The 13,636-nt window shown below is 33.9% G+C and overlaps 6 protein-coding genes across 6 annotated transcripts; 2 read left to right on the top strand and 4 right to left on the bottom strand.

The window, feature by feature from the left end:
- Positions 1 to 459: 459 nt before the first annotated feature.
- On the top strand, positions 460 to 1,617 carry AC631_04630 (FTR1 family protein; the record flags this gene model as incomplete). Its single annotated transcript, XM_015613459.1, has 1 exon — positions 460 to 1,617. The coding sequence occupies one exon, from the start codon at positions 460 to 462 to the stop codon at positions 1,615 to 1,617; it is 1,158 nt and encodes a 385-aa protein (XP_015465711.1).
- A 629-nt stretch (positions 1,618 to 2,246) lies between these two features.
- Positions 2,247 to 4,004, bottom strand: AC631_04629 (uncharacterized protein; the record flags this gene model as incomplete). Its single annotated transcript, XM_015613458.1, has 1 exon — positions 2,247 to 4,004. The coding sequence occupies one exon, from the start codon at positions 4,002 to 4,004 to the stop codon at positions 2,247 to 2,249; it is 1,758 nt and encodes a 585-aa protein (XP_015465710.1).
- A 252-nt stretch (positions 4,005 to 4,256) lies between these two features.
- Positions 4,257 to 7,904, top strand: IRR1 (Irr1p; the record flags this gene model as incomplete). The annotated part of the gene is made up of 1 exon (XM_015613457.1): positions 4,257 to 7,904. One exon carries the CDS (start codon positions 4,257 to 4,259, stop codon positions 7,902 to 7,904), a length of 3,648 nt encoding a protein of 1,215 aa, XP_015465709.1.
- Positions 7,905 to 7,962: 58 nt separating this feature from the next.
- On the bottom strand, positions 7,963 to 11,016 carry AC631_04627 (uncharacterized protein; the record flags this gene model as incomplete). The annotated part of the gene is made up of 1 exon (XM_015613456.1): positions 7,963 to 11,016. One exon carries the CDS (start codon positions 11,014 to 11,016, stop codon positions 7,963 to 7,965), a length of 3,054 nt encoding a protein of 1,017 aa, XP_015465708.1.
- A 419-nt stretch (positions 11,017 to 11,435) lies between these two features.
- On the bottom strand, positions 11,436 to 12,266 carry TIF35 (translation initiation factor eIF3 subunit g; the record flags this gene model as incomplete). The annotated part of the gene is made up of 1 exon (XM_015613455.1): positions 11,436 to 12,266. The coding sequence occupies one exon, from the start codon at positions 12,264 to 12,266 to the stop codon at positions 11,436 to 11,438; it is 831 nt and encodes a 276-aa protein (XP_015465707.1).
- A 144-nt stretch (positions 12,267 to 12,410) lies between these two features.
- AC631_04625 (arylformamidase) lies at positions 12,411 to 13,295 on the bottom strand (the record flags this gene model as incomplete). Its single annotated transcript, XM_015613454.1, has 1 exon — positions 12,411 to 13,295. One exon carries the CDS (start codon positions 13,293 to 13,295, stop codon positions 12,411 to 12,413), a length of 885 nt encoding a protein of 294 aa, XP_015465706.1.
- Between the last annotated feature and the right edge of the window lie 341 nt (positions 13,296 to 13,636).

Here is a 13,636-nt window from a genome sequence, read left to right as displayed (position 1 = left end):
TATATTGCCCGACAGATAATACCGTTAGGGACAATAGATAATTTTATTAAATACCCGGCTTAGGCCTAGACAAGCAGTATCACCTGAAAATATTGGATTTTTATTGGACCTTTTGTATTATTTAGACATGCATTAAAAGAAAATTTTAGCGTATAACAATGCTTCATCCTTCATATTACTATGTCAGTGAGAGCATGCGCTGTGTCTCTATGCATGTCATGCACGCATGAGCTGTATTCGCTTCTTAATTGGACGAAAAAAAAATTTTCATGAAATTATCAGATTGATCAATACTACCGTATATGGATGGATGCAGACGATTATGCGAGAAATATTCAACAAACCATCTGATAATTGAAGATTATTTTACGGAATATAAATTAGCAGAGAAGTACGCCTTTAATTGAAAAATAGTACTTTTTAACTAATAGCACATCAAAGAGACAGAGAAAGTGAAAAATGGTTAACGTATTTAACGTTCAAATTTTTTTCATTGTCTTCCGTGAAACCTTAGAAGCCGTTGTCGTTGTTTCGGTTTTATTAGCTTTCTTAAAGCAAGGTTTAGGGGGAGCAAGTAATGACCCAGTTGTATACAAAAAATTAGTAAGACAGGTTTGGATAGGGGCGCTACTAGGGTTGTTAATTTGTCTTATTTTGGGTGGTGCTTTCATTGGTACATTCTATTCTTTGGGTAAAGATATTTGGGGTAATTCTGAAGATTTATGGGAAGGTATTTTCTGTATAATTGCGACAGTATTAATTTCGATGATGGGTATTGCTATGTTGCGTATTAATAAGATGAAGGAAAAGTGGAGAATTAAGTTAGCACAAGCTTTGATCAAAGAACCACCAAAAGGTAAAGACAGGTTCAGAATTGGGTACGTGACTAAGAAATACTGTATGTTTATCTTACCATTCATCACTACTCTTAGAGAAGGATTGGAAGCTGTTGTTTTTGTTGGTGGTGTTGGTTTAGATAGTCCTGCATCATCATTTCCACTTCCAGTTATTTGTGGTTTAATTGCAGGTATCGTTGTCGGTGGATTATTGTACTATTCCGGTTCCACTGTTTCTTTACAAATTTTCTTGATCATTTCCACTGCCATTTTGTACTTAATTGCTGCAGGATTATTTTCCAGGGGTGTTTGGTACTTTGAAACCAATGTTTACAATAAAAAGACTGGTGGTGATGCTTCAGAAAATGGTTCTGGCCCAGGTACTTACGATATTTCCAAATCGGTCTGGCACGTAAATTGTTGCAACCCAGAAACTGATAATGGTTGGGATGTCTTCAATGCTCTTTTGGGATGGCAAAATTCTGCTACATACGGTTCAGTTATTTCTTATAACGTGTACTGGATAGCTGTTATCGTTACTTTATGTTTAATGATGTATGAAGAAAAGAAGGGACACTTACCATTCTGTAAGAACCTTACATTAGTCAAATTGAACCCAATGTACCATATTAAGGGTAAGAAGAAGCATGAACTTAGCAAAGAACAACAAGATGAATTGTTTGAAAGAGTCAGAAATCAAAAGATCATGACGAATGGCGAATCAAACGATGATAGTTCTATACTTTCTAATAAGGAGGCTATTAATTCAGTTGAGAAATAATTGATGTATTCGCACACACACACACACACTAATATAATATCATCAATTGTTGTTTCATTTGTTTTAATTTTTCTTTTTTTTTAAGTGTTTAATTTTTTAGCAAATAGGGTCGAGTCATTCAGGTTTAATTATAAATTTATAGGAGTATATGATAATATAAATCACGGGTTATTATTATTGTTGTTGTAGCGTCAATTAGGATACAAATGCTAGCTTTTTTTTTAACTTGAGAGTTGTATATAGCTTTAGCTTCATATCTAACAATATGAGGTCGAAAAAAAAAGAACCCACGGCGGGAGTCGAACCCGCAATCTTTTGATTAGAAGTCAAACGCGTTAACCATTACGCTACGCAGGCAAGTATATGTTTTATCATATTGTCCTGAGTATATATATATATATAAATGTATATTTTGAACCCATGCTTCTCCCTTTAGCTTTGGTTCTAGTCCTATTTTTCATCGACACATTATCCTACAGTTCTAAAGCTATTTCTTTAAATTACTTAGCTTCTAGCTTAACAATAATATTCACATAATCTAAGGGTCATTTTGCGAATATTCACAACTACTTCTCAATGAAAGAAAATATAGATTACAATACAAAAGTTAGAATACATAAATATATAGATTAACCAGACCAGAATTGATAATTCTTCGGTTTGGCAATACTTACCGGGATGCTATCATTATCAATACTGTTTAACAAATTATTAGAGCTATCAACATCCATTTTGTTTGAATCATTATTCAACTTGAAATTATTATTAAACGATTTATTGATTTCATTCACATTTATTGGCGTCAACAAATCATCAAGTAAGCTATTCAATTCTGGACTCAAGTTCTCTTGAGATTTCTTGAATTTATTAATTTTTTCAAAGTTCGACCATCTTTCGATCAATAATTGCTTTCTTTCTAAGTTTAATGAATTTTCGATTTCAATTAAATTTGACTCTAAGTTATTCAAATTATTCACCTTGGTTTGGAACTTTTCTAAAGTCAATTCTGTAATTTGGTTTATTAAATTCGACTGTTCAGTTATCGATTCATTTAAACTTTTCAATGAATTTTCTCTCACTAAAGCTTGTCCTGATTTGTTTGAGATTATTTGACTCACAATGTCTTGGACAAGCTTTTCTTGATTGAAAGAGTCATCCTTTCTATTGGAGTGTATTAATTTGTTTAAGTATCTATCTTCAATTGGCAATTGTATAAATTTGATCAAACACTGTTCCTTTGTTTTCGTGCCAATAAATTCCGCAATTTTATCCCACTGACCATTTGCATTAGAATTCAATGAAACGTTTGCATTATTTGAACTGGCATCAAAAGTTCCGAACATTTCAATACCTTCCAACAACAATAAAATTTCTTGTTCTGACCATTCTATATTGTCCTTATTTTTTTGTAACTTGATGAAATCGGATGATTGGAAATTCAGAGGGAATAATCCTTGATCAAAGCATGTACTACACAACACAGAAGCATTGTTTATATTTGAATTAGGGTTGGCCGAATAGGACTTGCTTTTTAAATTGTGGTATCTTACTTCACTTGTATCCTTACCACAAGTGTTGCAGAAGTATTGGATCATGTTTTGAGTATTAATATTTTTCGACACGTCATTGGAGTTAGTATATATATTACGTCTAACTTCCATGTTTATTGGGATTTCTTGTTTAACCTTAATATTTTGATCCTTCTCGTAGTCTGCTTGATCATTTTCATTGGCGCTTTCGTTTTCAACTGAATTTGGTGGTGAAGGTAAGTCTTTCGCAGAATCAATGACTTCGATATTATCAGGAATAAATGGAACCAACCCTTTTGGCGTGTCCAATGTAACCTGGAAGTGACCAGTATATTGAGGTCCAACTACTGTGGATTTAGTTCTTGGATCAATCTGATAATTAATCAAACCCCATTTTTCTAAGAAATGATGGATTCTGATTATACTTGAGACATCCCCTGCCAAATTACGACGAATGGCGGTAACAGTCAAATACTCCAAAGGATTAATTCTATACGAGTTAATCATGAAGTCTCTCATGTTCTTATAGATTTCCTTGGTCTTGTAAATAGACCTATATTCGTCGCCTTCTTTAACTGGAAAAAAATCGGGAAACAGTTTCTTTTCTATGCTATGAACATCATTCATATTGAACCACTTGGCGAAAGATGGAATCACAATGTGACTCGACTGGTCAATTAAATAATTTTTTGCCTTCTCTTGAAATGTGCTCTTAGCCTTTTCTACATCAATCGGCTTACCATTTTGTTCTTGTTTATCTTCTTCCTTCACTGGATTCTCATCCAAGCTTATTTCTTCATTAGGAATAGGGGTGGCAGAAGTAGGTGTTTCTGGATCAACGGAAGCAGATGCTGACATGTTCTTACGCTCTTTCTTAATTGATTGGTTGCCTTTTCTTCAACTTTTCTGCTATATGATAAATACTTGACTACTGGCCGTTTTGATTCGAGAAAGAAAATGCTGAGATTGGGCTAGACACTTCGCGACATATGTCGCATAAATTTGCGACATCTGTAGAACGCGTCTTTTTTGTTGTAAAGCGTTTAAGCGTTTATTTACAACCAAACCAACTTAGTCAATCGTGATATACAAGTGAATAATAGTTGGAAAATGACCAGCGTTAGAGCTACACGAAAGTCAGCTCGTATCGTAAATAGAGATACGAGTATATATAAAGATAGTAGCGATTCAGAGGAATCAGATATAGCCGCTAATAAAAGTGATGATGAGTATATGGCGCCATCAGATGCGAGTAAAAAACGTAGCAGGGGACCCAGAAAACCAAATAAGAAAAGCAAAACAGTCAACAGGGCTGCTCCTAAATCTGTGGAGGAATTGGGGACAGATTTCGAAGAGAACCTCTTATATAAAGCATTATCGAAACCTGATTTGTCTACACAAGAGCTTGCCTTGGAATGGATAGAGGAATACATTGAAAATGAGGAGAATAATAAGGATAGCGAGCTGATTGCATCGTTGGTGAATTTGCTATTACGAAGCTGTGGATGCATCTATCTTTTGCAACCTCATGACTTAGTTAATTTGGAATCGGCAGCGGAAACGATTGGTGAATTAACGATAGCTTTTGAAAAGCAGCAGTACCATGAGTATCCATTTATTTCTAATAACAAAGACTTGAAGTTTTTCAGGAAAAATGTTTGTGAGTTTTTTGAGGATCTAATCTACCTTGCTCATGAGAAGGGAATATTATATCAAGGAAATGAAGACGAAGAAGATAGTGACGAGGAAAGAGAAACGGTATTAACTTCACCCTTAATGAACAAAATTTTGACTTGGCTTACGTCGCTCAGTTCATGTACGGTCAGACCTTTGAGGCATATTTCAACGACAATTCTCTTGACAATTCAAACCAAATTATGTGATATTGTTGTGAGTATAACAGCTACATTGGAAAAATATCAACGTCAATTATCTAATGCAACTAATAAAAATAAAGGAAATAAAAAGTCTAGAAATGGCAAAGCAGATGCCATATCAAAAAATATTAATATTTATCACAATCACAAGGAAACTATCTACGAATATTTCGGAGAGATAACAGAAACCACATTTATTCACAGATACAGAGATGTCGACGCTTCAATTAGGCAGGAGTGTTTAAGGCAGTTAGGCCAATGGATGATAATATACCCTGACTTTTTCTTTCAGTCGTCATATTTGCGTTATTTTGGCTGGCTATTATCAGATCCTTCTAATCATGTTAGAGCTGAGGTTACTAAGGTTTTACTTAAATTATACAAGAATGCATCAAATGGAAATCAGAATATGAGTATTGGTTTCAGGCAATTCACTGAGCGATTCAAGAAACAATTGATTAACATGAGCAGAAAAGATAGCGATTTTAACGTCAAGTATAATTTAATTGTTATATGCTGTGAATTATTGAAAATAGGATTTCTCGAAGAAAACGATAATTTACAAATCACCCAACTATTTTTTTACATACTTGATTATGGATCTGGATTTGGCCATGCATCTGATGAAAAATTAAAAGTTGAATTAAGTAGATTCATAAACCTTGTCAACTTAGAAAGCTCCAAAGTCGAATTAGAAAAGTACTCTATTTTCACCGAGAATTATGAATCTCCTCAATTTGGGAATGGTCATGGTAAATTAAATATTAATGATTGTTTGAAAACGAAAAACCTAATTAAGTTTTTAAAAAAGGCATATGATAATTATTTGAAGAACAAACCTATGACCGAATCAGAATTTCCAAAAAATCGAAATTTTACACCAATAGCGACAATTTTTAAGTCGCTTTATAGATTACCATCTTATACAAAGTCTTGGGAATTTTTGGTTAGATATTTATTGTTTGACTTATCATCCGTTAACTTTCATCCAAAACTGGGGGATATAGAAGAAGGTAATGTAGAAGTTACAGAGTTTAAGAAACTATTAGAACTTTCTGGTGAAAGCGACTACTACTATCTATTGAATTTCATCAATGGTTCTATTACTTCAATTTTTTCTTCAAATTTTAAAAGAAGTAAAGAAGAAAGTGAAAGTGAAGAAAATCAAACATCTGTATCAATTAAATTAATTGACTACTTACCAGCTATACAAAAATCACTGAGTAAATCAAAAGATCAGTTTTTGATTTTTTTAGACCTATGGAACGTATTATTATCTTCATCGTCCCATAGCGATAATATTTATATGATGTTCCAAAATATGGGACAATTGAATGTTTATAACGATATCACTTCAAAAATCATTGGCTTTTATCAATCTTATGAATCTATTGATTTTGAAAACGATGTTATTTTTAAAGTATTTGATGAGTATTTCAATAAGTTGCTATTAAATTATGATAATCATATGTCCCCAGTTCAATCTATTGATAGTAATACTCAAACAAATATCATGAATACCGATATTAGGTTAAAAATTCAAAATTTGTTGCAAGAATTAATTGCAGAATTGAAAGAACTTTTCAGCTCAAATAGACCAGCTGCAGAATTTGATGGTCATGAAGTTTACGATGATGAGTTAGAAACTCAAAAAGCGGTTATTAATACTTTGATTGATGCATCTAACCCATTAGCAAAACTCGGAAAGTTAGGAAATTATGTGAACATCAACGAGTATATTAGCAACTCTTCTGGTAATAATTCAATCATTGAATTAATGATTTATAAGGTTCTTGATAAGCTAGATATAGAAAAATTGACGGGTCAATGGCCGAATACTTTCCTACAAACAATTGATAGATTCATTGCTTCTTATAAAGTCTCTCTAGATTTTATTTTGGTATGGAATTCTTGGAAATTGGAGACTTTGATTTATGCCCCTGCTTCTGAAAACAATAATTCACAAAATCATTATGATATTGAATTGATATTTGATGATGTGATTTTTGTATTAAAATCTAACTTCAAGATTTTTAAGTCATTTTTCAGCTCGATTAATTGTATTCATGAAAAATCTTGTTCATCTTCATCCTTTATCTCCAATGAAAATGCCTATCTAATGATCGAAAAATTGAATGTTGTGAAAACGTTAGTAGCAGCTAAGGTAATAGATATAATTGTTTCAATGAAGGTGTTTTATATCAAGTTTAACAGTAACAACAACTTCAAGAATTTTAATAGATTTTTTGATGACATTGATGGTATGGGGAAGTACATTATTAACAGTATTCCTACTGAATTCCAAAACGAATTACTTAATATTTTCCTTTATAAGGAATCCAAATTGGCTAATCTTCTTGATATTGAATTAGATAGAACAGATAATGAAGATGTAAATTTTGAAGAGTTTTATAACATGAACAAGGAACAAGAGCATCCAAATAGAAGCGGGTTTGATTCTGACGATGATGACGACTTCAATGCAGACGCTAGTGACGAGGATGGTGAAAGAAACGAAAAGATGAAAGCTAAAGCAAAGCTTGATGAATTAAAGAAGCAGCAAAAGAAAGAAGGTGAGATATGGCTCGCAGAAAAGGATTTATGTGTTTTTACAGTTAAATTGTTTACATTGATTCATTTGTCTATGGTTAATGATTTTGTCTTGAATCGGTTGACCTTGAACGGTGAAAAAATAGGAGGCTTGTATTATAAGCTATTGAAACAGAATAAGGAACATATGAATATCTTGAAAAATGGTGGACAGAAAACTTCAAATGATTCAGTAGCTGAAAAGGATAATACTGTTATGACAGCTTCTACCAATGTTTCAGAAATTGACTTAGATCTTGATATTGATGAGGAAAGTCAAGTAGTCTCATGATAATGAATTATAGTAGATTGTTTATATATAATATACAAAATCTGGTTTATCGTTGTTCTCATTTATGTTCATTCTCTCCATTGCTCTGAGCATTATTAAATGAAGTGTTATACAAGTTTGGGTCCTCAAACGCCCTATCCATATTCCTACCATTATTTACAGGAGTCTGAAAATTAATAATCTCAGGCTTATCCTCTTCATTGTCAACAGTGCTACCAGTATTAATTAATAATGGGATTTCTTTCTTTTGATTATCAAAAGCTGGGAACGCTTCATGTTTCGTAGAAGAAACAGGGGGTGCAGTAGTTAAGGTGCTAGTCGATTTATCATCATTAAGCGTCAAAGTATAAGCTGATTCAGGAGCTTTTAAGCTAGTATTCCCAGCTTCTGGTATATATGATTTTTCAGACAAAGAGTCAACTTCATCATTTCTTATATCGATTGTTGCATCTACTTGCGACATTATCCCCGATGATGATGCCTTATGCGATGGTGTTCCGTTAACTAGCGAGCTGGAAGAAATGTATCTTGGCAAATTTGATTGAGAAGATGACCTGTTATCTGAAATTTGGTACATGCTTGACGAAGTACCTTTACCAGTCATAGCAGATAAGCTACAATTCATGTTTGAAACTCCGTTACCGTTTCCCTTAATCCTACTGTGAATTTTATTTTTCAAAGAAAAATATCCTTCGCGAGAGGGACTTAGACTGCTATTCTGCATCAGCCTTGTACTATAACTGTGGGGCAAATCCAATCTCAAATCATTTTTATTCATTTTTGAATCACCCAATTGGCTAGTTGAATTGATCTTACAGTCGCTTTTGTTTTTTGGACAGCAAACATCTTTCTTCAGTTTAAGGATATCTCTCAACTTTTTTCTAATCTCGTAAGCTGGATCTTGTCTGAAAACTCTAATTAAGCCATACTGGTCTGTTGTAACTATAATATGACCACCATTTAAACCATTTTCGCTCAAAATATCACCTGAACTATCATACTTTTGGACTTCATCATCCTCATCCTTAATTAAATTATACTTTTTACCTCTCTTAACTAATTCAAAAATTAGATCATCTGATAATTCTAATAATTTTTTGGTATTTTCAGGAGCGAAAACTGCAACATTGACCTTCGAATGATGTGGATGAAATGCCACATAACTATTATTTTCATTCGCAACATATTCAATAGAATCTTCATCGTCCAAATACTTCTGAACATTTAGCTTTTTCATCAAAGGATTTTTATGAATTAAATTTGCATACGATTTATGCTTACTTTGCAAATCATTAATGTGATTTTTTCCTTCTAAAACTAAGTCTTTTAAAGCTAATTTTAATTTATTATTGATAATTGAGTTATTATTTTCCCAGATATAGCACCAGTGATCCTCAGATCCTGAAACAATGTAATGAAAGTCGTCGGTCATATCTGCGACTATTGATGAACTATTATTAGTTAAACCTTTGAATCTGGTGACTAACTTTTTCAGATCAGAATTTACTAGTCTAATTTTTGAATCATTAGTTGTGATCAAAAAATTCCACTTTGCCAAAGGATCGTCATCCACGATTTTTAGCCTTGAGTACTCTCTACTCTCAAAAATCTTAATTCCTGTGATTTTATTACCATTTTTGTTATGAAACGAATGTACAAAAGACTTCTCTTTCACCTCGAATCTATTAATTACATGCAACCCGTTGATCTCTAAAGCGAATAATGAACCATTAAACCCACCAACAATGCAATGCTGGCCATCAGGTGTAAAAGAAGCAGCTGTGATCAAAATATCATCTCCCAAATCTTTATTATATGCTATGTTCTTCTCCAAAATTGACCAAAGTCTAACTTGGTTATCCAAAGATCCACTTAAGAAAAATCTATCATCCGTTGGATGAAACTTGACTGTAGTGACAAAATCGTCATTTTGAAATGTTTCTAGACAATCCAGTCTATCTACATGCCACAATTTGACCAGTCTATCCATACTACCCGAAATCAAGAAGTTATTCTTACTCCAATCTAAGGATAAAACGCTATGGGTATGGCCCTTGAAAACCCTCACTGGAGCTTGATGAAAAACTGGAGCTCCCCGATAAAGGTTCTTATTTGTCTTCTTAGATTTGTCATTATAGTTGGCTTCTTCATTATTTTGTTCCAATCTGCTCAAGGGCGACGATATAACTTTCCAAATTTTAATTATTGAATTTCGACCAGCGACTGCCAAATATTTTCCATCCCTACTGAATTCCATAACATAAACTTCGTTATAATCGTTTTTGTTTTGTCTCTTATGGGCTGGCCTTTTAGAATAGCCTTGAGAATTAGAATAGAATTCGTCAGCAGCTTGCGTTTCATGCTCGTAAAGAATTTCATCGTGGTCATCATCGCTTGAAGTTCCTTGTTTCAAGCTCTCGCTAGAAATGCTATCATTATCATTATGATTCTTCGAAGCACACGATTCAACATTCAATTCTTGTGCTAAAAATAAATTATTTAATGCTCTTGGACTATGCTTGTTCCTTCTGTGGGTTTTCACATATCGAGGCATAACTAGCGATTCAGGAGTTAAGCCATCCCAAAGTTGCGATTGTGAATCACTCGATGGCAATTTCAGGTTCATCATTTCTCTAATGTTTGTATTTGATACATTATTATGCCTTCCCCTTAGATCATTATTAATAGAATGGGAAGATGTAATTCGTGATAATGATGAGTTTGATGAGGTCATATCAAAGACATTTTTAGTATCAACTTCATCATCTTCGGCGTAATTAAAAACACTGTCTTCATCATCTATACAATTGTCAGACATATCCCGTCCCTTTGAGCGCCCTCTAGCTTGTGATCTGGTAGTTCTACTACTATTATTGGAAACCCAGGATTGATGTTTAAGTTTATTTGTCAATGACGGAGATGAACTGACCTTAGTACTAGACGAAGAAGCACGAGATGGTCCACCATTCTGTCCCTGTTTCGGTGAAGTCTCATTTCGTTGTTTCCGATGCAATAAATTACTGAAAAACTTCTTCTTACTGGATTTTGGCGTAATGGCCTTCTCGGAGCATTTATCTTTGCTCGATGGCGGCGTTGATAATTGTACCGACATTATACCAAAAAAAAGTACCTTTTTTAAGCTATCACTATTCTAATGGATTCAATAAGTAAGTATTTGTAATAATAACTGTTGACCTTCCTTAAAATCAATCATTTACCAGCTACCCATTTTATTGCTACGGGCGGAACCTTTTTTTAGAATCTCCCGATTTTAGAAATCTCGAAAATCGATAAATTGCAAAATTACGAGACAAAGTCTTAAAGTTGATTTATTACTTAACAGTATATGTATAAACTTATGCTACGTAGCAATTATATGTACCAATATAAAGGAAGAACAAGAAGAAAAATAAGCATGTATGGAGGAAAATGATAAATTCGTTAGTCCGTTGGAATCATTAAATACATAATACCCAATCTTCAATCGCTAAAATACAGTTATAAAAAGAGCAAAGATTCTTGTCTTGAGGATTATTTTCTCTTTTTGGACCATTCTAAGTGTAAGATCAAAGAGTGGTAACCCTTTCCGTTCAAGTCGTTCAAAGCTTCTTCGGCCTTAGCTTCAGTAGCGAATGTAACGTAAGCAAAACCTCTTGATTCACCGGTTTCTCTATTTCTGACCACAATAGCTCTTTGTAACGGACCGTATCTACCGAGTAATTCGTTTCTCAACATATCTTCGTCAACAATACTGTTCAATTGTGAAACCTTCAAAGTTGTAGAGTCGTCTCTGGCATTCAAATCCTTGGCTGGTAAGTTACCGTTAGCATCCTTTCTCAAGTGTCTTGGAACGTACTTGCCTGGTGCATTATTAGCAGCGTCAGCTGGTTCTGGAGTAGCAGCATTAGAAGCGTCAGTAGAGTCGCTAATAAGTGTGTCTTTAAATGGACACTTGGAGGTGAAATGGTCACCACCACAAGTTCTACATTTGATTCTTTGGGTGGAAACCAATTGTGCCTTTTGTTCTTCTTTCGATTCTTCTTCTTGTTTTTCGATTTCTTTCCATGATGTACCCAATTTCAATTCAACTTTTTCACCTAGTTGCGTGGTTCTTGTGTCTGGTCCTGGTGGTGTGTTTTTCTCTTTACCATACTTTGCCCAGTTTTTACGTTGTGCAATTAATGGATGAACTTTTTCTTTCACCTTAACTTCTTTAATCTTTTGGGTTATTTTAACTTTCTGTCCATTAGCATTTAATCTGTAACTAACAACAGTTTTGGTTCCATCTGGATTAGTGGTGATTTCTGGGGTCGGAATTTCGTCTTCGGCGTCTGCCCATGATTTGATAACAGAAGCTGACATCTTATTCTATAGTGTATGATAACTTTTCAAATTTTACGTTGTCTTCCACCAGATGAATCAAATAATTTTCATTTTTTTCTGGTGGAATTTTTTTGTGGCGAGTGCACGCATCTCTATCAAAAGTTACTATAGGACGTAAATGGGTTATATACTATCTAATACTATCTTAGCTACATCTTCATGTCTATATACTTGTTCATGTTCTCCCCATTCACCTACAACGGATCTGAAAATTAGATTCTTCTGAGTCAAATACTCAATAAATAAATTGGTCTGTCTCATCGAAAGAAGTTCATCTTGATTAGACTGAAGAACTACTAGTTTCAATTCTTTTAAAACATTCTCCAGAAGTATATTGAAGCTGAATGGGCTTCTTACGTCTATTGTTGTGGATGATAATTGGGTGGCTTCTGAGTACTGCTCAGGAGATGAAAATGCATCGTTTATAAAACTTTCGTAAGGGCTCCCATATTCGTCTACTAATTGAACAACATCGTAGATCCCATCAATAAAGCAAAACGTTTTCAATTGCAAGTTTTCCATCGTCTCGTTCAATAAGGTTCGTTCTTTTTCCAGTGGGACATTCAAATCTACTCCTTCTCTTATTGCCGAAGCTTTGTCGTCTTTTAAATCATCTTGGAGTTTCCGGAAACCAGAGTCGAGGACCTTGTTGTAGTCTAGTAATTGCAACATTAACGTAGCACCTACTGAATGACCTGCAATCAGAATTTTACGGATATTGTAATTTTGCACCAAAAATTGTAGGCCCTCTAATACGTCCCATAAATGATAAGGATGCTTAACTTCTGGCGACAATCTATAATTCATGGCGACTAGATTATATTTGGCCGAATACTGGTTCTTTTGTATATGGCCGATCATATCTTCGAAGTCGTTATATGTATTGTTTGGATCTCTCCATGCCCCCCCATGAATAAGTAAAAGAGTCTCCTCGTTCGATTCGTCGAGCTGGTAAAGCTTCAACTGCTTCAATGGATGATCACCGTAGTTTACTATGCCTTCTTTCATCTAGTTATAGCACCTTCTCTCCTACAAAGTGATGGATTCGGTTAGAAATAAATTCTCTACATCTGGTATATACAGGTCTCATAGTATTAACATATAAGAACTATTCTCTATAAATCTCTAGGCAAAATCAAGTAACGTTTCAAAGGTCTAATTCTAATTGACAACAACGACTTAGTTCATTCAAAGAAAATTTGATAATAATACATTTAAAGGAATTGAAAACTTCAAAAATCTTTTTGGCAAATACAACGATCTCTCTCTTAATCCACTTATATAAAATTAGGATGAAAAACAATCCACGTTTTCTTTCCACTAAGTACGGTACCATATACAGTTAAGAT

Source organism: Debaryomyces fabryi (genome assembly GCF_001447935.2).
Source record: "Debaryomyces fabryi strain CBS 789 chromosome Unknown contig00131, whole genome shotgun sequence".
Classification (NCBI taxonomy): domain Eukaryota; kingdom Fungi; phylum Ascomycota; class Pichiomycetes; order Serinales; family Debaryomycetaceae; genus Debaryomyces; species Debaryomyces fabryi.
This window is presented reverse-complemented; position numbering and strand designations above follow the sequence as displayed.